The sequence below is a fragment of the Zingiber officinale genome, chromosome 4A (assembly GCF_018446385.1).
Source record: "Zingiber officinale cultivar Zhangliang chromosome 4A, Zo_v1.1, whole genome shotgun sequence".
Taxonomy (NCBI): domain Eukaryota; kingdom Viridiplantae; phylum Streptophyta; class Magnoliopsida; order Zingiberales; family Zingiberaceae; genus Zingiber; species Zingiber officinale.
The window spans coordinates 132,761,979-132,787,879 of NC_055992.1; the positions used below are offsets into that span (position 1 = coordinate 132,761,979).

At 43.6% G+C, this 25,901-nt stretch overlaps 1 protein-coding gene across 1 annotated transcript; it reads left to right on the plus strand.

Moving 5' to 3' along the window:
* Window positions 1–255: 255 nt before the first annotated feature.
* On the plus strand, window positions 256–5,419 carry LOC121971306 (granule-bound starch synthase 1b, chloroplastic/amyloplastic-like). The gene is made up of 14 exons (XM_042522500.1): window positions 256–401; window positions 1,726–2,083; window positions 2,166–2,246; window positions 2,323–2,421; window positions 2,529–2,618; window positions 3,349–3,412; window positions 3,490–3,590; window positions 3,690–3,799; window positions 3,911–4,154; window positions 4,225–4,401; window positions 4,481–4,672; window positions 4,764–4,850; window positions 4,925–5,053; window positions 5,137–5,419. The coding sequence occupies exons 2-14, from the start codon at window positions 1,739–1,741 to the stop codon at window positions 5,251–5,253; spliced, it is 1,836 nt and encodes a 611-aa protein (XP_042378434.1). The 5' UTR covers window positions 256–401; window positions 1,726–1,738; the 3' UTR covers window positions 5,254–5,419.
* Window positions 5,420–25,901: the final 20,482 nt, after the last annotated feature.

The following is a 25,901-nucleotide window of genomic DNA, read 5'->3' on the forward strand; positions in this document are numbered from 1 at the left end:
AGCATACCTTAAATCGTGTGTAATTGAGTCAAAATGAACAAACCAGCGAGGACATTTTCGGTAATTTCACAGTCGTCGTCCTCACTTCGTCGTCCGCAATCGCGTGCCGACGTGGCGGAATCTACCGCTCTGCGTGGCGTCGCATAATCACACTCTGCGTTCCATAGGGACCCACCTGGTATCAGACTGACCGCCGTGATCAATCACCCACTCACACGCCGCCACGCGTCGACTCGGAGTCCCTATCATAATTCGCAGTTATACAAGTATCCTCGGATCTCGTGATTCTTCCTCATCACTTCCACTGCAAGCCAGAAAGAGAAAGAGCGATCGAGCTCCGGCGGTGATTCTTCTTCCCATATCTGCCTCTCGTTCTCCGCCTTCGATCGAAGAGATCGCCGGTGAGTGCAGCTCTAAAACTAGAGCATTTCGTTGTTTCTCTCTCTGTCTTTATTTTTATGTTTTTTTTGAGTCGTCTCATCCTCTCTCTCCGTCTTCCACGGAAGAGATCGCCGGTGAATGATGCTGATTTCTTCCTTCTCTCCTATCTAAACTTAGAGCATTTCTTTCGTAGTGTTTATCTTCTGTTTGGAAATTAAGTTTCTGCCTCAATCAATGGATGAATTTTCGAGGAAGAACTCGGGTTCTAGCTAGTTTAGGTTTTTGAACTACATTTGTGCGGTTAATGGTGCTTTCTTCCTGCTCTCCGGTCTAAAACTAGATCTTTTCGTTCGTAGTTTTTCTTTTATTTTTGGTATCGGTGGAAGATTTTTCGAGGAGGAACTCGGATTCTAGCTCCTTCAGGTTTTTGAACTAAATTTGCGCGATTAATCATGTTTTCTTCCTCCTCTTCGATATAAAACTAGAGCTTGCGCTTTTCTTTTCTTTCTGAAAATTTTGTTTCTGCTTTAATCGGTGGAAGATTTCTCGAGGAAGAACTTGGCTTCGAGCTACTTCGTTTTGAATTAAATCCGTGCACCTCTAACTCTGTTTCCCTTGCAGCCGTTTCATCTTCTGCTTGGATTTATCTTCTGATTTTTTTTTTATTCCGGGTTATTTTAGTCCCTTTTTTCATGTGTCTAGACCCCTTTTTGTTTTGCTACTTTCTTCTTCCTAAAGCTAGAGTATTTTGTTGTTTTTTTCTCTTCTTTTTGTTAACTTTGTTTCTGTTCCGTTCTAATCGAAGGAACATTTCTCCAGGAAGAACTCGGATTTTAGCTACTTTTTGCTTTTGAACTAAATCCGTTCAATCAATGGTGCTTCCACATCTAACTATCTGTTTCTTCTCCCCTCGCACCTTTTTTTTTCAAAAAAAAAAAAACAGCCTTCAACTTCTTCTTGATGAGTTGGTAAATCTCTGTAACTTCTAGCATTTCAACTCAGCAAACACAGTTATTTCCCGGACGTACCATCGTTTTGCTAAAACATTTTATCTTTTGAAATTTGTTCCGCTAATTATAGTCCCCTTGTTCTAATGGTGTCGATCCCCACCTTTTTGCGTCAATCTCAATCTAATTATATCTACACGAGGAAAATGAACGGGTTTTATGATTTTAAAATAAAATATGTCAAGTTATTTACATAGTGCTACTATCCTAAGCTGAATATATCTTCAATACAAGGAGCCTCTTTTTTGGAATTCTTTTGGAAGCTTTTCTGGTGATATTTGAAATAACATGGTAGGGTTTTCTGTCTATTTGATTCTTTTAATTCATTTGATTGCAGTGAGGATATCCCCATGGCCATGGCTGTTGTGACTGCATCACACTTCATTGCTAAAACCCCATGGTCCAGCTACAATGGAGCTAGTGATTTGGAGGGTTCGGCCTTCCAAATCAGAAGGATCCCTTATCTGAGTAGCCATGCCAATACTTTTGAAGGACTGAGATCCTGGAACCAAATGAATTCACGTCCAATGCAGTCTACTAGGCAAGTGAGGAAGGGAATCCAGCATGCTAACCCAAGACTCTCTGTAATCTGTGCAAGTGGAATGAACTTGATCTTTGTTGGTGCTGAGGTAGCTCCGTGGAGTAAAACTGGAGGGCTTGGTGATGTTCTTGGAGGATTGCCACCAGCCATGGCGGTAATCCTTTTATGCTCTAACTCTGGACTATATAGCCATCCTTGCAACAGATTGATGAATGTTTTTTAGTTTTTGTGAACAGGCAAATGGACACAGGGTGATGACTATAGCACCGCGATATGACCAATACAAAGATGGATGGGATACATCTGTCTCAGTCGAGGTATCATACTACCTTGTTCGATAAAGTTGGCTTGGTTTCTTGAATCTCCATACTCAAATTTTGTCCCTGCATGCAGTTGAAAGTTGGTGATAGAATTGAGACTGTTCGCTTCTTCCACAGCTACAAAAGGGGAGTTGATCGGGTGTTTGTGGATCACCCTCTCTTCCTTGAGAAGGTTTGCATGCATGACCGTGATTTTCTTTCTTGATAATACTGCCAAGTTCTTTCAATGATTAAATAAAGGAACACAAAGCTTACTGTAAATCGGCTTCCTTCCTAAAGGTTTGGGGAAAAACTGGAGGAAAGATATATGGTCCTGTCACAGGAACTGATTATGAAGACAACCAGCTAAGATTCTGTCTTCTGTGTCTGGTAAGTCTTCTTTGTAGATGGATGTAAGAAGCAGGCTTTCTCTATGTCCTTTACTAGGAATCAATGTGTGTTCATTTCACTCCCAAAATTTATATGTTTTTCTGAAATGCCTCATAAAGATTTAAAATAGTCCAAATGTCCCTAGTAATTTTACTCCATAAACACTGGCGCCATTACTTCCAGTTAAAAACTCCATGGATGACATGAAATTTCCCCTGTGAGAAGATAGAATTGCATGCATGATAAAAACTCGATGCTTGTGGTGCAAAAAATAAAAAATAAAAAATACACACTGGTGGACATTCTTCTTTATCTCTATAAATGCATTAGGATGGCTATACCTGGACACTTTTCAACAAATTTGGAAGCTCTATTTATTTGTATTGATGAGAGTTGAAATCCCTTCAAACTCTGATATGAACTAGAAGGCAGAGTTAGCTTCGTAACTAGCTACCAATCAGTAGCACAACCAGTGTGAAAGTATTATTTCTTTAACTGGCTTGCCAATTGCATAGATAGAATATGTACCGTATCAAAGAATGATCAGTTATTTTGTAGGGTTTATTAAATCCCATTCATTGATCATTATCTTTTACTTAGCAACACAGATTGGCTAATGGGCTCATGTATTTCATGTTTGAGTGACTATTCTGCATATGGAAGATTTCTTAAATAAAGTTCAAACTTGTTGCTACTAAATTCTCACAAAGGTGTGGATTGACTCATCCAGGCAGCTCTGGAAGCTCCAAGGGTTCTGAATCTCAACAATAGCAAATATCATTCTGGACCATATGGTATTCTAATAGAGCTTCTGAACTGATCATATCTATCAATTATTTTTCTATGTTTGACCATCACTTGTTTTGTCCAGGCGAGGATGTTGTTTTTGTTGCTAATGATTGGCATACTTCTCTATTACCTTGCTATTTAAAGACCATGTATCAAGCCCATGGAATATACAAAAATGCTAAAGTAAGTTGCCCTGAAACTCGAACTTGATCTTGCTTTTTGAGGCCTTGTTAATGATATATAAGTAACTGATTTCTTGGCAATCATTTCACTGGCTTTCAGGTTGCTTTCTGCATTCATAACATTGCGTATCAGGGACGGTTTGCCTTTGAAGATTTTTCACGGCTCAATCTCCCTGGTACATTCAAGTCTTCTTTTGATTTCATCGATGGGTATGCTCCTTGATCTTGTTCCATTGCTTACTTATCTAGAATCATAAGTTAACCACCAGGTTTCAATTTCTTTCCCAACTGGAAATTTGATATGATATACATGCTTTGCAGCTATGACAAACCAACAAAAGGAAGGAAAATCAACTGGATGAAGGCTGGAATTATAGAATCAAATCGTGTATTGACTGTGAGCCCTTACTATGCCAAGGAACTCGTCTCAGGGATTGATAAGGGCGTCGAGTTGGACAATATACTGCGTTTGAAAACCATCTGTGGCATCGTAAATGGAATGGACATCAACGAGTGGAATCCCTCAACCGACAAATACATAACAGCAAATTATGATGCAACCACTGTGAGCACCTTCAGTGACTGCCTTTCGCCTTAGTTTTACCTTGCACATGAAGCTCACAAAGATATTTCAGGTAATGGAGGCAAAGCCACTCAACAAGGAAGCTTTGCAAGCTGAGGTTGGACTACCCGTCAACAGTAAAATTCCTGTGATAGCTTTCATCGGAAGACTAGAAGAACAAAAGGGTTCAGACATTCTAGCTGAAGCGATTCCAAAGTTCATCGATCAGGATGTTCAAGTGATAGTTCTTGTAAGCAAACATCCCTTTGCTTCACTCTCTACTTACATACACAATCACATATCATTATACTAATCGCGAAAGATCACAGGGTACCGGTAAAAAGAAGTTAGAGCGCCAACTTGCATTGCTCGAGGACAAGTTCCCAGACAAATTCAGAGCCCATATGAAGTTCAACGTTCCTTTGGCTCATGGAATCATGGCGGGTGCTGATATCCTTATTATTCCGAGTAGGTTCGAGCCATGTGGTCTCATTCAGCTCCAGGGCATGAGATACGGAATCGTATGTTGCCTCTTCTTTTCTTTTCACCATTAGTTGTAAAAGATAAGAAGGGGAGCCTTGATGCAACAATATACTCTGAAACTTGATACAGCCTTCCATGTGCACCACGACTGGTGGACTTGTCGACACTGTCAAAGAAGGCATCACAGGTTTCCACATGGGTCCCTTCAGTGTGGAGGTAATTAAGCACTTGCTCCAACTTGTATCGACACATCAACGTGATTCCTAATAAAGTCTGTGATCTTGTTACAGTGCGACTTCGTCGACAAGGCCGACGTGCTAAAGATTGTGGAAACAGTGAAGAGAGCCCTTATGGTTTATGGAACGCCTGCTTTCGAGGAGATGATACAGAACTGCATGGCTCAAGATCACTCCTGGAAGGTGCGTCTTAAATCGTCTTACAGATCTATATCTTGTTGCTTGCCTCTGATGATTCTTACTCTCTTTAACTTCCCTTTTGGCAGGGGCCAGCAAAGGAATGGGAGAAGTTCTTGCTGAGCCTTGGGCTTGAGGGTGGTGAAGCTGGAATTGAAGGCGAGGAAATAGCTCCTCTCGCAATGGAAAACGTGGCCACTCCATGAAACTGATCGAGGTGTGTTTCTCATTGCATTTTCACAATGAATGGTTTGTAAAATAGTAGAGATATATCATCTATCACTGCAACGTGCTCTAATTTAGTTTTGTGAGATAAGCAGTGTAATCTAAGACCGCTTGTTGGCATAATGCAATGTTATCTGTTCTAATTTAGATTTTGAGAAAAAAAGAATAAGAGATAGTGAATTTTATTGAAGATTAAAGATTTAATATATGAGGATGCCAAAGTGAGAATAAAAAATAAAAATATTATAGAGAAAATTAAAATTTATATATTTAAAAGACTATTAAATATTTGAGTTGTCTATATTAAATCATAATAAATCCACACAAAAGTGAGTTATACTAGTTCCGGGAGATTATAAATTAATGTATAAAAATATTTATACAGTTCTGGTTTGAAAATATATGTGATATTTAAATTTAATTTGAAGTTTGAAAATATAAATAATTTTAGATTGATCTCGATTCGAAATAAAATTTAAACTCGAGTTCAGTTTGAATTGTTCGAATAGTGATTCAAGTATAATTGAACTATAATTTAAAATGATTTAAATTAACTTGAGGGTGATTTATTTGGATTTTAATTTAAACATATTTAAATAAAAATTGTGAAAAAAAATCAAAGTTTAATTAAGTTCGGCTTACTCGCCATAAATAATCGAATAATATATCGTTTATATATAATCAAATAAAATATTATGAGTTTAAATTCAATTTAAAGAAATTATTTAATATGTTGGCATTCAGTTTAAATTTGATAGTTTTAAATGCAAATTAAATATTTTATAAGCCGGTTAAAAAAAAAACTCAAGAATGGTTGATTTGTTCCCTAGAGTAGACTCTTCCCGATGGGCTCGAAGAAGCAAAAGAGCACGTTATTAGGGTTTTACTTATGGGTACGGAAGCGCTTATATACATGAATAAATCGAGATGAATTGGGCCTTAATTAATAGAGACTATTGGGCTTTTAAAATTAGACTCCATCCGTTCCGTTATAAAAGGGCTTAACTTGTCTCCGGATGCTTAATTTACTATTTAATAGATATTGATCCTGTCCTGAAGTTGAGTGGAAGGCTGTCGGGAAATAACGCTGATATGGATCTCCATATGCGGTGGAAACGCCTCACTCCTGTAATCACAAGTCGTTAGCGCTAAGCCGGGAGGGGTTCCCGGCGACGGCCCTCCGACGCCAAGTCACACAACCGCAGGAAGAAAAATGAAGGAAATGAAGAAGTGAACGGTGGGGCTCAAATACGTATCTGCGCGTACCTCCACGGGTAGTCACTCCTCTTCTTATATAGAGCTTCGATGAGTTGACTACACACTTCCCGGGCGGATGCGACTTCCTAAGCTTTCCTCAATAACTAATATCGGAAAATGATCCCTGACACCTTACCATAACGGGGCGGACGCCTTTCTGCCAAGGCGGCGCAATCTTCTTCCGTACGATTTCCTGTCCATTCGCACCGTCAGCCGGCGACATTGACTCCCAAAAGGATGTTAAGACATATTTCCCTTCTTAAATGTCAGCCGCTAATCTGTTGACACTTCCTTTGGTCTATCATGTCGGCCGCCCAACTCTTTGGCCTTCTACAGATATATCTATTCCGATCGGCTCGAACATCTCTTTCCTCGGCCCGTCTTAGATTCAGCCCGCCTTCCTTGAACTCTTTAGGCCGATCGGGTTGTGGGCTCGGCCTCACTGCCACAAACTCCTCCTGCCGCTCGGCCTATGGGGACTTCGGCTCAGCTAGTCTCTTAGCTGACCACCTTTTGACTTTGACGACCATCCGAACGTTGAATCTCATTGGCAGTGGGCCCTCCTAGATCATCACTGGATGCGATATATATCCTCAGAAAAAAAATTTCTCCACCCATTAGTCATCCAGCCGAGATTCTCTAGACCCGCAACCCCTGGTTCACTCTTGGACCAGAAGTTGTCGATAGATGAGATCCCATAGACCCTACTTGTATAATAAGTAGGGTCTATAAATATTTACCTATGAATAAAATGACCCATACTCTAGACCGCATTTTACGGTCCTAGTCATCTGGCATGGATTATAAGATGAATTTATGATATTTATCTCATTTTATATAATTGGAAACAGACTTTTATAAGTTTAGATGTATATACTGCAACAAAAACATATAAGTCTTTACACGTGTTTACCTACCGAAGGAGTATATTTTGCAAAAAAATAAAAAATAAAAAGACGCCCTTTATTTTTATTATCATAAAAACATTATTTTTAAAAATTATATAAAAAACACCTGTATCTTAAAATATCTTTATCCAACATTGTTCAAATAGTTTTAACAAAAACGGATTTAATTGAAGTTAATCTAAGTAATTTTAATTAACTATTTTATATTATAATAATTATTGATCCGGTAGTAAGAACAGGGGACCCCGCCCTATGGAGTCAACACCACGTGGAAGTCACAGTGGCAGTTGTCCATCCGGAGAGAGTCGGGTCCGACCGGACGGCCGGCCGGCCATCCGGTGGAATCGAACGTCCGGAGAGGGATGGGTCCGGTCGGCCAGCCGATCGGACGATATTCGGCTGATGGTTAAAGGTGTCCTGTCGAGATCAGGGTTCCGGCGCTCAGTGGAAAAGGTCGCTGGGCCGAGCGGACTTCACGCTCGGCCAAAGCCATAAGATAACACTGCTAATAGTCTCCATAAAGCACGTGATGGAGGATCTCCCCAAGTAAACCACCGCATATGTCCGGCCGGATGTTGAGGGAGCTGTCCGTCCGGAAGCCAGATCTGGAGCAAAGGGGAAAAGGACAAGGAACGTCTTTTTCTGACAGCAGGTATGTTTCACGTGCGGGCCATGCTCCAAATCTTGTGGCAGGGGATTCCGCTGTCCCATCGAGGATATGCTGAGACTGTAGCAGTATGGGTTAGGGAAGCTCACTGACAAGTCCTTACTGGAGTATGGGCCATGGACACGTGTACACCTCGGTAGGTGTACACTCACTTCTTCGCTGCCCTATATACAAGCCCTCATTCTTCGCTAGAGGTACGCATTCTACGAGTTTTGGAGCCACTATTTCTTTCTTGAGCTTCGCCTGACTTAAGCGTCGGAGGGTCGCCGCCGGGAACCCCTTCCCGGCCCGACTTCTGTGCAGGTTCGCCGGAGCTTCGTGCCACCAGTCGAAGATCCACGACAGCAGTCGAAGAGCGTCCCGTGCCCATCGTCCGTTGATTCAGCATTCGGACAGGATCAATTTGACGCCGTCTGTGGGAACGCTCCTGCATCCGAACGGAAACAATGGACGAGACTGGACGACCGCACACGGTGATGCTCTCCACGAAGGAGCTCGACGCTCTAATTAAGGCAAAAGCAGCTAAGCTCGTGGAGCAACAGAGAGAGAATGCGCAAGCCGAGCGGCTGAAGCAACAAACAACGTCAGCATCAGGTGGTCGAGCGGAGACAATGATCCCCGAGCGGACGCCTCCCCCGAGACAATGATCCAACCGACATTCAATGGGGAGCATCGCCGAGCGGATGAAGATGGATTGGGACTTGGATCAACCATGAAGCGCAAATTATCTCCAGCCTTTCCGGGGCAGGGTGAAAGGTGCACCAATATAATGTGTGCTGTATATTTTCCGTTTGGCTGTATATTTGAAATGTAGGAAGCAAAATGTTAAACGCAATTGGCATTATCTACCGAGCGGCCTATCTCCATGATGTATAAGATCCGAGACACCGACTTAATGTCGAAGACCCCGGGCTGATCGGCTGGGCATAAAAATTATCCGAGCCAAGTCATCGAAGACGAAGACCCCTCGCCGCTCGGTAGGGCGTATGTCATCAGTGTTAAAATTAGCCTTAAAAGTCGTCGAGCTCCGACGTTAAATATCGAGAGACGAGCCGACGTCTATAAACCCTCCGAGCGGAAGACCGTCGAGCTCCGACGTTAAATATCGAGAGACGAGCCGGCGTCTATAAATCATCCGAGCAGAAGACCGTCGAGCTCCGACGTTAAATATCGAGAGACGAGCCAGCGTCTATAAACCCTTCGAGCGGAAGGCCGTCGAGCTCCGACGTTAAAAATCGAGAGACGAGCCGGCGTCTATAAACCCTTCGAGCGGAAGGCCGTCGAGCTCCGACGTTAAAAATCGAGAGACGAGCCGGCGTCTATAAATCATCCGAGCGGAAGGCCGTCGAGCTCCGACGTTAAATATCGAGAGACGAGCCGGCGTCTATAAACCCTCCGAGCGGAAGGCTGTCGAGCTCCGACGTTAAATATCGAGAGACGAGCCGGCGTCTATAAACGTCCGAGCGGAAGACCGTCGAGCTCCGACGTTAAATATCGAGAGACGAGCCGGCGTCTATAAACGTCCGAGCGGAAGACCGTCGAGCTCCGACGTTAAATATCGAGAGACGAGCCGGCGTCTATAAACCCTCCGAGCGGAAAACCGTCGAGCTCCGACGTTAAATATCGAGAGACGAGCCGGCGTCTATAAACCCTCCGAGCGGAAAACCGTCGAGCTCCGACGTTAAATATCGAGAGACGAGCCGGCGTCTATAAACCCTCCGAGCGGAAGACCGTCGAGCTCCGACGTTAAATATCGAGAGACGAGCCGACGTTTATAAACCCTCCGAGCGGAAGGCCGTCGAGCTCCGACGTTAAATATCTAGAAACTCACCCTCAATATCATTAAATCGTCTCTACGTTCCGCTAAGCCCAGAGCCAAAAAGTACTTGCTCGATACATAGCGAAGGATCTCTGCTATCAGAGCGGAAAATTAAGTAGGTAAAGTATTACATGTTTAGCCGAACGGCAGGGCAATGCCAGGCATTTGGTAAAAATCTCTTTCGAATACCAGAGGGGTCATAATGGGAGAGCGGATGAACACATATTTTGGTTATGTAAAAAGACAGCAAATATAAGGAAAACATTGCATTAAAGTTAAAGCTTTAGGCCGAGCGGCCCAATTACAAAAAGGATGATATCCTGGCGAGTGGCCAAATTACAGAAAGCTACTCAATATAATCATAAAGGTCCCTGGGAATGTCATTCAGAAGCGCCACCTGATCGCCGGCCGGAATAGCAGCAGACTCCGGAAGAAGACCCTTAGACTTCAGATAAGTGGTGGTGGCGGTCATAGTCAAGTCGAAGGCTGTGTACATCCGCTCGCATATTTTCTCTGAGAATTCGGGCGAGCGGATGTAGCTCTGTCTTAAGGTCGCGACTCGACTCGGCTCGGCATCTTGATATTCTTTGAACGCCGCCTGGGAGCCAGTAAGGGCCTCATTCAGATTCTGAATCTTAGCCGCGTCGGCTGAGCGGCACGCCTTCTCCCTGTCGAGCTGCTCTGTCAATTCCTTTATCTTCAGCTCCAGGCCCCGAGCCTCAACGTTTTTCTTCTCCAGATCGGAGATAGCTGTATTCTTCCGAGTGGTGGCCAGGGTTATTTTTGTGTCAAGCGACTTGACTTGTCGCTCGGACTCGGCCAGGGCATGGGCCTGGTCGGCTGTCTTCTTCTGCTCGGCCGCCAGCAGGGTTTGAGCTTTCTTCAGCTCCTTTTGCAGCTCGGAATAGGAAGGGCCCTGGAGGCCGGACGACCCAACTGCGCCCTTCAGTTGTCGTAGCTCTTCATCCACCAAGGCCAAGCGGTTGGAAACCGCAATTTCCTCCACCCATCTCTGGCAAAACAAAATTATAGTTGTTAGCGGCCGATCGGAAAGAATGCATACAAAACTTCGTAGAGCAAACTTACCCCCGTGGCCTCCCGCATGTGGCTATTGGCCAAGTTTCCGAGGGGGATCAGCGCTGTGCGTGCCCGAGCATCGACCCACATCTCAGCTAGGGGCCCTTTCAAGGTAATGGTGTGCTCGGGCGCAGATGGACGGTCGGCCTCTGGAAGCAGCTCTTCAGTCGGGAGATGAAGAGTGACCCGAATCGTGCGACCGTGACCGGGGGTCGTCCGACCGGCGGTCGGAAGGGGATCAGAAGCCGGTGCAGAAAACTGCGAATGAATGGTCGAGCGTTGGACTGAGTGACGAGCGGGCGGAAGGCTGCTGATTGGAATAGCCTCCACCGGAGCAGCTGGCTCGTCCCAGTCCGAAGGCGTCCGGTCGGACGAGATGGTTTCGGTCTCTGGCGCCTTGCCCCGAGCAGTTGCAGTGACCCGCTCGGATGGTTGGACCGCGGAGGTTGCCGACCACAGGGGAGTCTCCACTCGGCGCCTCTTTTGTAGAGGCTGCTCCTCCTCCCGAGCGGAACCTTCCTCGGGGGCAGTTCGTTCTCTTGAGGGGGTGGCGCCGCTAGCCACATTTTGTTGGGAAGCTTGAGCGGCCGACTCAGCTTGAGTTCCACTCTCTCCTTCATGGGATCCGACCGGCTGGATACCCAGCGCTTCCATCTCTTTGGCAGCCGCGGCTTCCAGAGCGGCCGCCTTTCTCTTCAAAACACCGGCCATGACCGAATCCATGACGATGTCCGCTGCAAAGAAAGGAGAAGAAATCAGTTAGAAATCAAAGCAAATGCCCAACCCAAATTCTTACCGAAGCCGGTCGGAAGAGGAGTCCGTATAGGACTCAGCCCGAAGATGTATATCACTCCCTCGTGGAGAAGTTTGTTGATGTCAAGCCGCAGACCGGCTAGCATATTTGCAGCGTTGAGATAGTCCGGTCGGGTCTTGAACTTCTTCAGCTCGGGAGTGGGGGGTAGGCTGACCTCCCACTGGGTCGGGAAGTTGGCCCGATCGGGCATGCGGATGTAGAAATAATAATCCTTCCAATGTTTATTGGAAGTAGGAAGTTTGTTGAAAAAGACCAAGCCGGGCCGAGCTTTGAACATGAAGGTGCCCGGCTCGGCTTGCTTGGGGTAATAGAAATAAAAGAAGACCTCCGGTCGGAGGGGGATGTTGTGGATCTTAAACAAAACGACAACACCGCAGAGGAGACGGAAGGTATTAGGGACTAAACTGCTGAACGACACACTGAAGAAATTACAGACATCTATGATGAAAGGATGTACAGGAAAACGAAGACCGGCGGTAAACTGGTCTCGGAAGACACAGAAAGCTCCGCGCGGCGGCCTGTGAGGCCGAGCGGAAGGACCAGCTAAGCGAATTTCGAAATCCTCTGGGATTTCGAAATTGTCTGTCAAAATATCGAAGTTCCACTGTTCGAATCGGGACTGCATGGTGGTGTACCATGGGCCGAGCGACTGATCTTCGGGATTGGAAGAGCTAGCCATGGGCCGATCGGAAGGAATCAAAAGGCAAAAAGGCAGGAGAAAACAACAGCAAACGAAAGGAGGTTTCAAGGATCAAAACTGAGAAAGAAATGCGGAGGAAACACCGAAAAGGAGGAAGGAAAGATATAAAATCTTGCTGCGGAGAAAGAGATCAAGGAAAAGGCGCCGGAGAGCGTCGGAGAGCAGAAACAGGATCGCCGGAGCTCCAAAGCGCAGGGGGCAATGGTCGAAATCGCGGAGGCAAGTGAGGGAGAGAAGGAAACGAAGAATTTATAGGGTGAAGGCCGGGCGGCCTCCACCGTTGGATCCAGGTCATGGGAATCAAAGCATGCATCGAGCCGTCCATTTCGAATCGCTTCGATCACATCAAAACACCATGTCACCGCCGCCGTACGCCGATGGCAGCGCTCCACGTGGCATTCAATCATTCGGAGCATTTAATGAAAGCATGCTCAACCTTAATGTCGAAGATTGGCGCAGAACACGAGGAGATTCGGTGAATGCCATTGTTGATTCGCTCAAGGCTACCTCTATGGTTGGCCGAGCGGAGGATACCAGCACGGAGGAACCGCTCGGCCAGATTCTTAGTCCAGTCAGTCGGACTATTCGCCTCCTTCGACTAGACTTGAAGGGGAGGCAAGTGATCCGGTAGTAAGAATAGGGGACCCCGCCCTATGGAGTCAACACCACGTGGAAGTCACAGTGGCAGTTGTCCATCCGGAGAGGGCCGGGTCCGACAGGACGGCCGGCCGGCCGTCCGGTGGAATCGAACGTCCGGAGAGGGATGGGTCCGGTCGGTCAGCCGATCGGACGATATTCGGCTGATGGTTAAAGGCGCCCTGTCGAGATCAGGGTTCCGGCGCTCAGTGGAAAAGGTCGCTGGGCCGAGCGGACTTCACGCTCGGCCGAAGCCATAAGGTAACACTGCTAATAGTCTCCCTAAAGCACGTGATGGAGGATCTCCCCAAGTAAACCACTGCATATGTCCGGCCGGATGTTGAGGGAGCTGTCCGCCCGGAAGCCAGATCTGGAGCAAAGGGGAAAAGGACAAGGAACGTCTTTTTCTGACAGCAGGTATGTTTCACGTGCGGGCCATGCTCCAAATTTTGTGGCAGGGGATTCCGCTGTCCCATCGAGGACATGCTGAGACTGTAGCAGTATGGGTTAGGGAAGCTCACTGACAAGTCCTTACTGGAGTATGGGCCATGGACACGTGTACACCTCGGTAGGTGTATACTCACTTCTTCGCTGTCCTATATACAGGCCCTCATTCTTCGCCAGAGGTACGCATTCTACGAGTTTTGGAGCCACTATTTCTTTCTTGAACTTCGCCTGACTTGAGCGTCGGAGGGTCGCCGCCGGGAACCCCTTCCCGGCCCGACTTGTGCAGGTTCGCCGGAGCTTCGTGCCACCAATCGAAGATCCACGACAGCAGTCAAAGAGCGCCCCGTGCCCAACGTCCGTTGATTCAGCATTCGGACAGGATCAATTATGATTAAAACTTCTCTATATTACAATTGTTTGGGGTCAATCAAAACTATATTCTAATAATATTCGATCGATTTTAATTTAATTAAATTAATTAAGATCAAATTCAATTAACTTTAATAATATAATATTTTTAAGTAGATTATACTAATGCATGTACGGTGCGGTGATTAAAATAGAAGGTATTATTATATAAAGTATTAGGATCAAACATGATACCACCGAATAATCCCTCTGTAGTGAATCAGCACTTATCGGGGCAACATCTTCTGTTGGGTATTTTGGGTCTGTTTACCATCTAATGGAACATTCAACTATAGAAGGATATATTTTGGGAACTAACAAATCATTTTTATTTTCATGCATTCCATTCATTTTTAATGAATCATTTTGTTTCAGGATGGCACTTCACTTGAATAGTCTTGTTTGTTATTATGTAGTCTCTTTGGGGTGGTACGGTAGTTAAGAGATGGTTAAGACATGATGTGTTATCATATGAGGTCTTGGGATTGAAATTCGACGTGATCGAACATAACTTCCTCCATATCTTGACCATTTGCACTAATAATTAGTAGTCATCCGTGATTTACCTTCTTCATGTTAGTCTAGAGACAAATTGACGGAGGCGCTGAGGATGAGCAGGTCACTTTTTATCACATTGTTTGTTATTCTGTTGGGCAATTGCTCGGAACTTTAGATTGCGTGAAGAGTTCGAGAGAAGAGAAAAGGCAAAGGAGATGAGACGGTCAGTTATACATGGGCGGAGCTTACCCAGAAAAAAAATTATTAATTAGTTTGTAGCTAGGATTTTCAAAAGGGTGAATTAAAAAAATTAATATAATACAAAATCAAATTATCAAACTCCAAAAATTAAAAAATACTTTTAAAAAATAAATTAAAATTTTTAAATAAATTTAAAATTTAAGAAATTGAAAACGAATTTAAATTCAAAAAATTTTGACCTTATCCTTTAATTTTCGTTGAAATAATAATCCATCTCTGGAGTTTAAATAACGACTCAGTTAAAAAAAAAAAATCACTTATGATGTAGCATTTTTATATATACCAAATCTTCATTTCAATTTAAATAACCATCACTTAATAAAATAACATTTATAACTTACAACTCGCTTTCAATTAATGAAATATGAAAGAAGGAATAAACAACTTATTCCGCTTGTTGCTGCTATAGTTGGACAATGGAGAAAAGGAGTTACTTGTAAAGGGTTGTTTGCTGGAAAGAAATAAAAGAAATACTGTTGTTTTTGAGAAAAACCAGAGAGGAGAAGATAGGAAGGAAGAAGTAAAAGTGGAGAGTTTTACCTTCTTTGTTACTAACTTTTACTAGCTTCGGTGATCTTGGCAAAGACACAAAGAGAGCAAAGTAAGTTAAAACAAGACTATTATTGAGGTACCAATAAAACCTTAGAAAATATGAGAAGAGATGTGAGAGCTTCTCTTATTGCTGGAAGAGAGCAGCTAATGCTACGCTACTTGATTGTTGGAGAAGAGAAAAGAGAAACAAAGAGAGTTCTTGTATTTGAGAAGAGGAGTACAAGTTTTGTCGTTGGAGAAGAGAAAGAGAAGAAGAAAATAGTGAGAAATGGAAAAATAAAAGATAGGATTAGACAAAGACATTGCGATGGTGTACAATACGACGGGGGTTGCTGCGTGCATAAGGATAAAAAAAAGGGAAAGAGAGTTTTCTCAAAAATATCCTAATTTATTTTAAATTGATCAAAGCCGTTTAAACCTTAAACTTGGTTCGGTCATAACTTAGTCAAATTAATCCTAGTTTAAATCAACATAATCCTTATCTCCGTGTCTACCTATTGGATTTAGTTTGAAATCCGATCCGATTTTAATTTAGCACCCTTACTTGGTGTTCTATGATTTAATTCATTTGTTTATTATTATATATTTTATTTTTAAAATTTAATATTTAACATTTCAAATCGTGATATTTCCTTATAAAAGTGATACCAATAGATAACTTAGGTCAAGAACTTTCCAAATATGTTAACAATTTTAATTTCCAGGCGATTAGGTGGTGAATGTCAAGTGATGATGAGGGTTTGATATTATTTTTTTTTTAAAAAAAAAATCTCAGGGCCGAGGGGACGATCCCATCCCCACGTGACGTCATTGGTTCCAACCATTTTGTCCATCGAGTCGTGGACCTAGAATTTTTTAGCTTACGTTTGAGAGTTTCTAGGATTCTACGTCATCGATTTCTCTCATATGGTTTGTTCTATCTATGTGCTATTTTTTATCGTGAGCAGATACATAGATGTTGTCCTCCCAAAATGATTGATTGTCGAGGAGTCCACCATCCACTATCCACTATGCAATCACAAGTAGTAGTTATTGCTACTAATGCGGTGATAAAGGGGGCCCGCCCAGTTTGGGTCAGAAGCAGGGTTAGCTGTCAATGTGGAGATCAAAGTCAAGATGGTCAACGCCAGAGAATCGACAGGCTCACCCATAATGGCCGAACGGAGGTCAACTGTAATTACCGAATGGGGCAAGCAATGTTCGGTCGGCAAATGGCTAGTTTGAGCAGAACGCCTGGCTAGCTAAGAACACTGCGCCAAGATCGTCCGACGCTCAGTACGGATCAAGGCCGACCGAGCAAAGAAGTCCCCAGCTGAGCGGCTACCCTGCTCGGCCGAGCAGCGGGACTATTGATGTATCTCTTAATATCCTTTTGGGAGATAGTGTCGTTGGCACAAGGCATGGTCCACAGGCAGACCGTACAATGGAAGCTTCCACTATCTTATCAGCGATGTGCATGTCTTGTTAAGGTATGGTATCAAAGATACTTTTCTGACATGTCCTTTCATAGGATGATTGGGGAAGCGTGTCTGCGCCTCGAGGAGCATGTGTGTTGCCCACCAGGGCACTATATAAAAGGAGGGGGTGTCCATGCATCGGCGGAGGTACACATTATTCACTATTCATGTCTGCAAGTATTGCTGCTTCATCTTCTTCCATCTTTTCGATTATTGATTTGAGCGTCGGAGGACCAACGTCGGGACTCCTTCCCTAGCTCGGCACTAACGTTTCTTGTATTGCAGATCGGAGAGCAGTCTTTGCGAGGTCAACATAGGAGCCACATCCCCAGCTAACCATCTTCAAGATTTTCGGACAGGGTCATATCAGCACCTTCTGTGGGAATGTAACCTGTATCCGGGACGTTGAGATGGAGGACGTTGGACAATTCACGATGGTGACACTGATAAAGGAGTAATTGGATATGTTGATACAAGCCCGAGTGACTAAGATGGTGGAACAACAACAACAGCAGGCGATGGTTCAGCACCAGGCCAATGAAGCAGCAGCGTCTGCAACGGGCAGCGGACTGGTTGTATAGACCATGCGGAAATAGTAGTCGATCAGAGGGCAAATAATAAGTCGATCGATACCTATGGCAATGCACCATATGTGTCGATCCCCTTCCGCCGAGCGCTGTTCCAAATCCCTTCCGAGGAACCTGGCCAAGTGGACAAAGAGCAGGGATTTTCATCTGATGACGCGCCTGTTTGGGACGAATGAAAGGGAAAGGCGCCAAAGGTCGATGATGCCCCCAAGCAGATCAACAGGCAATTTTCGTAAGGGATCCTGGATGATCCGTTACCACACCATTACACTCCATTGACGATCAGAGAGTATAATGGGACGATCGACTCGGATAATCATTTGGCCAAGTTTGACAACCTGGTCATGCTCCATCAATACACCGATGGGATAAAGTATCAGGTCTTCCTAACCACTTTGTCTGGGTCAGCACAAAGGTGGTTTAAGCACATGCTAATCGAATCGATCCGCAACTTCAAAGATTTTCGAGTGACGTTCCTACACCATATCGCCAGCAGCCGTTGCTACTAGAAGACGAATGTCAACTTGTTTGCTTTAAAGCAGGGGCCCAAGAAGGCACTGAGAGCCTACATCAAGAGCTTCAACCAGGTGGCCATGGGCATCCCATCAATCACCCCAGAGTTGTTGGTAAGTCCCTTCTCACAAGGACTTGTGGAGGGCGAATTCTTCCATGCACTCATACGGAGGCCGCCAAGAAATTTTGATCACCTGCTCAGCTGTGCCACCGAGTATATGTTAGATTTTGAGGGATGTCCTAAGGCAATCACCTTATACTTTTTACTATTTATTTGATAAATATAGATTCACTATTTGAGTGCATATTACATGTTTGATTGTCTTAAGCTCATTTACTGAATGTCCATAATACAATTCATAGCATGAGAGAATTTGTGATTAGATCACAATTTTTTATTATCTCTACATGTGCAATTATGACCGTATTAGAATTTCCCCAGTTGTTGAATTGATGCATTCAGACATCATTAATTCGGTGAGACTAGCACGGGTATACTCCTTAATTCAGCCAAACAGTTGTTTTCTAACAGGCTGGAGACATTGGGATGTCGAGAGTTAACGTGGATGCTAGTTATGGTTAACTAGTGTTGGGGCAATTTTCCTAGGTCAAGTTTGACCAGTTTGACTAAACTTGAGTTGAGTCAAGCTTGAGTCGGGATTTGAGTTTTGATATTTGACAATATAAAGAGATTGCTGGAGCAATCGTCCGGTTATGGTGATGGTCAAAGGGTTGACTAGGTTGATGAAAATATAAGTCAAGCAGGTCAGGAGACTTGACTGGGAAAGTCCTAACTGGATGTTAGGCATTTGGAAAGTCCTAGTGAGGAGCTAGGCAGGAGAAAGTCCTAGTGAGGAGTCAGGCAACGGGAAAGTCCTAGTGAGGAGCTAGGCAAGGGAAAGTCCTGGTGAAGAGCCAGACAACTGGAAAGTCCTAGTGAGGAGCTAGGCAGGAGAAAGTCCTGATGAGGAGCCAGGCAATTGGAAAGTCCTAGTGAGGAGCCAGGCAGTTGGAAAGTCCCAAGTGTGATCTTGGCAAAGGAGGAAGTCTTGGTGAGGAGCCAGGCAATTGAAAAGTCCAAGTGTGATCTTAGCAAAGGGTGTAAGTTCAAGCATGTGGTATTGGCAAGGCAAGTCCTGGTATGACTTGGCAAGGAAGACCCGATAACTAAAATGAGGCCAAAGGAAGCTCTTGAAGGTAAGGCGTGAAAGATGGGAAGATATCCGAGGGACGCAAGGTTGATAGAGGAGGCTAGAAGGCAAGTTCGAGGTTGGTCGGGTGTGGCCAAATGCTAGGCATAGAGACCCAACAGGTCATGGTTGATCGGAAGTTGGGTTTGGGACTTTGGACATGAGTTTGTGTTGGGTTCTTCGGGCCGCGAAAACCGCTTTTTCGCGTCGCGGAAACCCCGAGTCACCCAAAGCCATGGATCTCGTGCAAAGATTCGTAAACAAAATTTTTCGAAAAATCTTTTTCTTGTACGAGTTTGTAAAAACTTTAGATCTATACTAAAGTTAAGATCATTACCCTTGATGCGCGCCCCACGCGAATCCCGCTCGTCCAAATGGTGTCGGATCTCAAGACCGTCAAGCGTACTGTCCTCTTGAAGTATCCACACGGACACACTAGATGGAGGTGACCAAAAACCAAGGTGTGCTAGCACCTATGTGGTTCGGCCAAGGAAGGAGGAGAGGGAGAGAGCAAGAAGAACTCTAGGAGGAAGAAGAAGGAATGAATGATGGAATCAATTTTCAAAAAATGAAAATTGTTCTCCACATTCAAGTGGCCGGCCACCTTCTAGGAGGTGTAACCCCCACATTAATTCCAATTAATGTGAAGACCATTAAGAGTTGTAACCCCCATGAGGTGGCACTCTAGGATGATGTGGATCAACACTATTGGTCCACATCTTGCCACCTCACTAAATGACATGGCAACAAATGTAACCTCCTCATTTAATGTGGGCCGGCCACATTAAATACTATGGAGGCTTGTAACCTCCATGAGGTGGCACACATTGATGATGTGGAGCAATTCTATTGGTTCACATCTTGCCAACTCACTAGTGATGTGGCAAAAAGTCAAGTCAAACATGACTTTTTCTCTTCCTCTCAAATCAAGTCAAACTTGATCAAATCTCTCTCATGGTTGATCTAATCCAACCATATGATTCAAGCCAACTTAATATAATGAATCTAATTCATTAAATTAAGTTGATTTAATGAGTCATAATCTAAATTACACTCATTGAATACATGAATCAACTTAAGTCCAACTCAATTAGCCCAATTTGGATTACTCTTAATCCAATATGATTCATCAAATGAATCTAATCCTCTTAGTTCATCATATGAACCAAATCTCCATCTAATTGTCCTTAGTGTGTGACCCTATAGGTTCTTGTAACGTTGGCAATGCCCTAAACCCATTTATGAGCATAAGTAATGAGCGGTATCTAGCAACACATCATTACTACCCAAGTTACAAGAATGTCGAGATCCGACATCACCTTGTGACTACCAATTGTGACTCCTCACAAAATATGTGACATTGTCCTTCTATCCTAGACATCTAGATTGATCAATATGAGGCATAGACCGTGTCATCCTCTAATCAATCTAAATCTTGAACTCCAAGTAGACTCACTCGATCAAATGAGCTCAACATCTAATGTTGACTCATTTGGGCATGGCCATGCACTTCGTGGTCTAACTCTATCAAGAATATTGATGTCGCTCCCGTCATATGGGAGGGATAGATCTCATCTACATCACTCACATCCCTCTGCATAATTTGTTACATACCCAGTAATCGTCTTTATAGTCCACCCTGTTACGGGTGACGTTTGACGAAACCAAAGTACATAACTCCTTATGTAGGGATCCATGGTGACTTCAGGTCTAAGGACTAATAGTCATACTAATTGCCACATGAGAAAGTATATGACACTCATATAACGATCCATGATACTTTCTCATGGCGAGTCATTCAGTATATATTCTCCAATGTATACCCATGTGTCAGCTTGATATCTCTATATCCATGACTTGTGAGATCAAGTCATCGAACTGACGTACATGCTAGTTTTATTGCATTAACATTGTCCCTGAATGTTAATACTCGACTAGGAATGATTTAGAGTAGTGTTCCCTATATCATCTCACTATCGATTCAACTAATCGATTGATATAGGTATGAACCTTCTACTCAAGGACGCTATTATACTTAGTCTATTTGGCACTAATACAAATAAGTATAATAACCAAACAAATGCCTTTATTAATATACAAGAATATGATACAATGAGTCCATACAATCATCAAATGATTGGCTCTAGGGCTCTAACTAACAGTTTGAGTCAAGTCCAGAGTGTTCAATCGATCGGGCGATCGGTTGAACAAGGTCCAAATCGATCAGTCAATCGATTTGGACTGTGCTGCGATTATGGGAAGGCCCAATCGATAGGTCGATCAATTGGGATGTGGAATCGCGAGCACAGAGGCTTTCCCAATCGATCGGACGATCGATTGGGAGCTGCCAATCGATCGGTCGATCGATTGGGTAGTAGAAGTGCTCACGCGGATGCGAGAGCACAGAAAGGTTCTGAATCGATCAGGCGATCGATTCAGGAAGTCCCAATCGATCGATCGATCTATTGGGAAGTGGTCGTTGTGCAGGATGCAAGTGTTGGACGACTGCGATGGAGCGGTGCTGACGTGGCAAACGATTGGGGATGAATTCGATCGATTGGGAGCACTGTTTAAAGCCTAGGTAGAGCGTTTTCTTCGACAAAACTTTGCATTCTTCCTCTACGATTTTTTATGATTTTCACCAGCGATCTCCTCCGAGATTCTTGCCAGTTCTTGAGGGTTCTTGGAGTGCATCTCCAAGATTCAAGAGGCAACAACAATAAGCAACAAGTAAGCAAGATGAAGGGTGTATTTTAGTTGTATTCTTGTATTTTCTTCTTGTGTGAGTGTTGTAGTGTTGTGTGATTTTGTACGAGACTTCTCCGCCTCCGGCTGCCACCAAGAATGAGTATTTCATAGTGGAGGAGTGAGCTTGTATGTGGATTCTTGGATTAGTCACCTCTTCTTGAGGTGGATACCAAGTAAACCCTAGTTGTTAGCATTGTGAGTGTTTATCTTCGAGTATTCCGCTGCACAACTACAAGACGAAGCAAACCGACGCAAGTGTGACGAAACGCTATTTACCCCCCCCCCTCTAGCAGGCACATCGGCCCCAACAACTAGTTCATTGAAGTAACTCGCTGTAAGACTTCATATGGTTCTCTACATATATAGATATGTTTGTGAAAGTTCTTACTGCAGCACGAGTGCAAGTTTCCTTCGACTTGATGTATACAAGTTATCTTGCTCATAGAGACTTATACTTTGACATCTTAAGCAAACATCTCATCGAGGTATGGATCCGAGATGATTAGGTATAAGTTGAAGTACCCGAAGGTGTTTGGATAACCTACAGAGGATTCACTGCTCTTTGCGAGGAGACGTCTACCCTATGTTCACTCGTTAGAATTATTACTCAAAGTCTTTGGTCAAAACATCACATGTTTAGAGTGTGAGTCTTTTAGACACATGTACAAGTAATTTGAATTAACATAACATGGAAGCATTACTTGGGCTAGGTGTGATATAGTCAGCCTAGTGGGGACTGAAACATAGACCATGTCCTGAACCAAGTGGGTATAAGACGAGTGAAAGGAACGAGGCACGACTCACTGTAGCTGTTAAAGGGTTTAGAATTAATTCTAAGATCAACTATGATTTTTCGACTAATTGGGGATCATGATATACTACCAGGTGACACTTATGAACGTTCCATAATTAAGTAGTTAATTATAGACGACCAAGATAAACCAAGAACCTTTTGGGTCACACGTACTAACGAGTCTCTAAAAGACATAAAATAAGTTAAAGAATAGGATTCCTAAATCAAGAGATAAATATTTGGTTGGACCATACATAAGACAAATATGGAAATATTTCTTGTAATGGAAGCGCGGATGGGTCACATCTCTTATGGAAGAGTTGGACCATATTTGATTTAATCATGAATTAGTCATGAACTAACTTGGTTTAGTTGTGAACCAAACCAAGGGGTTAATGAACTAATTTTTGGTTAAGGGATAATGGATTAGATTTGAGCTTTCTAATCCAACTCATCAAAGAGGATTATATATAGATGTAATTGGGAGAGAATTAGATACAATTTTCATTATTTGGTTGATTGAATTTTTAGAAACATAATCTTCCTCTCCCCTTTCCCCTCTCTCTTTGCCGCCGCCAACAAGGGGAAGCCTTTCTCCTTGTTGTCGTTGTAAAGCCCGAAAAATTCCCAAATTTATTTTAGAATTATTCTATGATTTTTCTGGAATTAGTAGATATTTTTCCGGAATTTTCCGAGTAGCGGGAGTAGCAAAAACAAATAGGTCGCAAAATAGCTTAGGCGGGAATCGAACCCGAGACCTATGGTGTAAGGGATAATGTTAGTAACCAGTTGAACCCAGCAGGGCCGTGCTGAAAGGAAGGAGAACCAAATATATTTATATTAGAGTTGGGTACATTAAACCACTTAATATAAATAATAAACTTAAGTGGGGTTTGGTTTATTTTGGTTCGGCACCTCTTCACCTCACGACACTTTCTCTTCCAAAACCTCACCGCCGCCTCTCCCTTCTTCTCCTCTTCCTCACGCACGGCACACCAAGGCAAGGGTCCATAGGATCATCTTCCGGCGACGACTCCAACACGAAAGGGGTTCTTCTCCGCGAGAGGAACGCGAAGACGTAAGCGGTTCGTCGAGCGGACAGTTTTCCGGAAACACCTAGCGAATAGAATCGTAAGAAAACCTTACGATTGAGGTAAGAAACCCCTCACCTGCAGTATAATTGCTCTCGCTTGTTAGTTTTGGCGTTAGTTCAGTAATTTTATAGTTTTCAGTTTTAGGGCATGCTTTTAGTGCACGCCAAGCATTCGGTAGAATGCCCAGTTCAGAAGGATGTACCAATAGGCGTCCTAACAACATATAAAATGTAATAGAAACATTTTATTCAGTTTATTATTAGTTATTACAGCTATATGGATCAGATATCCATTGGGTGGGCTCCCACAGTAGCCTCTAGGTTCAGATAACCTAGCTCTAGGTTCAGATAACCTAGAACAGCAAAGTAAAATGAAACAGTATTCAGTATTTTACTTTTATTCAGTTGGCATCGTGCTTGGATCAGATATCCATGGGCTGGACTCCCACAGTCGTCCCTAGGTTCAGATAACCTAGTAACCCTGCTGGATTCGGAACTTGCAATCCCGGGTCTCGTAGGGATGCGCGCACAGTAAGCACAGTTGCCAGGGCCCCAGCAGCATGTTTAGTATTTTCATCTATTATATGTATAGTTTTCAAACTTGAAACCAGTGATGAGAACACTAATTTAGCTTTCAGTTCAGTTCAGGTCCAGTTTACATGATTGGAGTTCATGTACAGATTTAGACATATGCATGACTAGTTCAGTTTCAGGCTCAGTTGATATGTTATGCCATGTTTCAGTTGCAGTTTATGCTTTGTTTGATATGCCATGCCATGCTTGCATGTTCAGTATGTTTTCAAACAACATGATTTAAAATCATATTTGCATCGTATGCATGATTTAGTGAGGTAGATGGTTTCTTACTAAGCTTTAAGCTTACAGGTACTACTTTTCTTATACTGCAGATACAGGTAAAGGAAAAGTGGTCTAGCGGAAGCTGGAGGGCGATGCTACGATGGTGTGTGTGTGCAAGGGGTTGGAATAAAGATCCTAGGGATCTAAACAGCTTAAATTTCAGCATTTAGGTTTCAGTTTGCTTAATGTTCACTTTTGAGCTCGTTAAATGTTTTAATCCAATAAAACTATGCACTATTCAGTTTGTCAAGTTTAGAATGCATGTAGGTTCATGTTAGAATGTTTTTCATGTATTTAAAATTCATATCTGTGAGTTGTGGCACGTTTTAGTGCCGGAAAGTCCTGAAATCAGAAACTCTGATTTCATATCAGAGTTGGATCGGTCTGCCGACCGATCCGTTACAGTATCAGGATCCAGGATCGGTCAGCCGACCGATCCAGAGGCATACAGTATACTACTGTATGCTATCTGATCGGTCGTCCGATCGATCCAGCACCGAACAGAGAGTTCGGGACGAAATCAGTGAGCGGCTGGGAACAGCTGGATCGGTCGACAGACCGACCCAGAGGCGAACAGAAACATAAGAAGTGCACTGATCGGTCTACCGACCGATCAGGGTGCTTCTGGATCGGTCGGTAGACCGATCCAGTTGTGAACAGAACGCAGCAGAAGCACGGAGGCTCACTGATCGGTCTCCCGACCGATCCAGAGGGTGCCTCCGTGCCAGTATCAGCTGGAACGATCTGTGAATCGTTCCGAAGGCTCAATCGACTTACGGATCGGTTGAAATGTCTGATTACAGCTAGCAGGACCTTCAAGAGGCATAGATTGTCTCTCCTAGTATGTGTACAACACTTAGGTACTCTTAGAATGTCAAGTTGAGACTTTACAGTAATTAGTTTAGCAAATTTCAAATTTGCTCAGTTTTCCGCACAGCATTTTCAGTAGTTAATGTAGCGATCTGGCTCACAGCCTAGTACCCAGGAGTTGGGTCGTTACAGAGTGGTATCAGAGCAGGGTTCCTTACTTCCTACACACACATCAGCATTGTGCCTACAGCTTCCAAGTAAGAACATCTCTCACTCAGTTTGTTTTCAGCTTTCATATCAGTTATGTGTGCTTCCATGTTTGCTCTCATGTTGGTAGTTAATTAATTTATGTTTACAGTGATAGTATTTAACATGTTACCAGTAGTTAACTATAACATGATAGCTTAGTTATATATATGTGTTCTCTGCTATTTAGAAAATGGTACGAGGACGTCCAGCTAAGAAAGCAGCAGCGGCTGAGCCCCAGCATGAGGCAGGCAGTTCAGTGCCTCCCCCAGACCTTACAGCACTAGTGG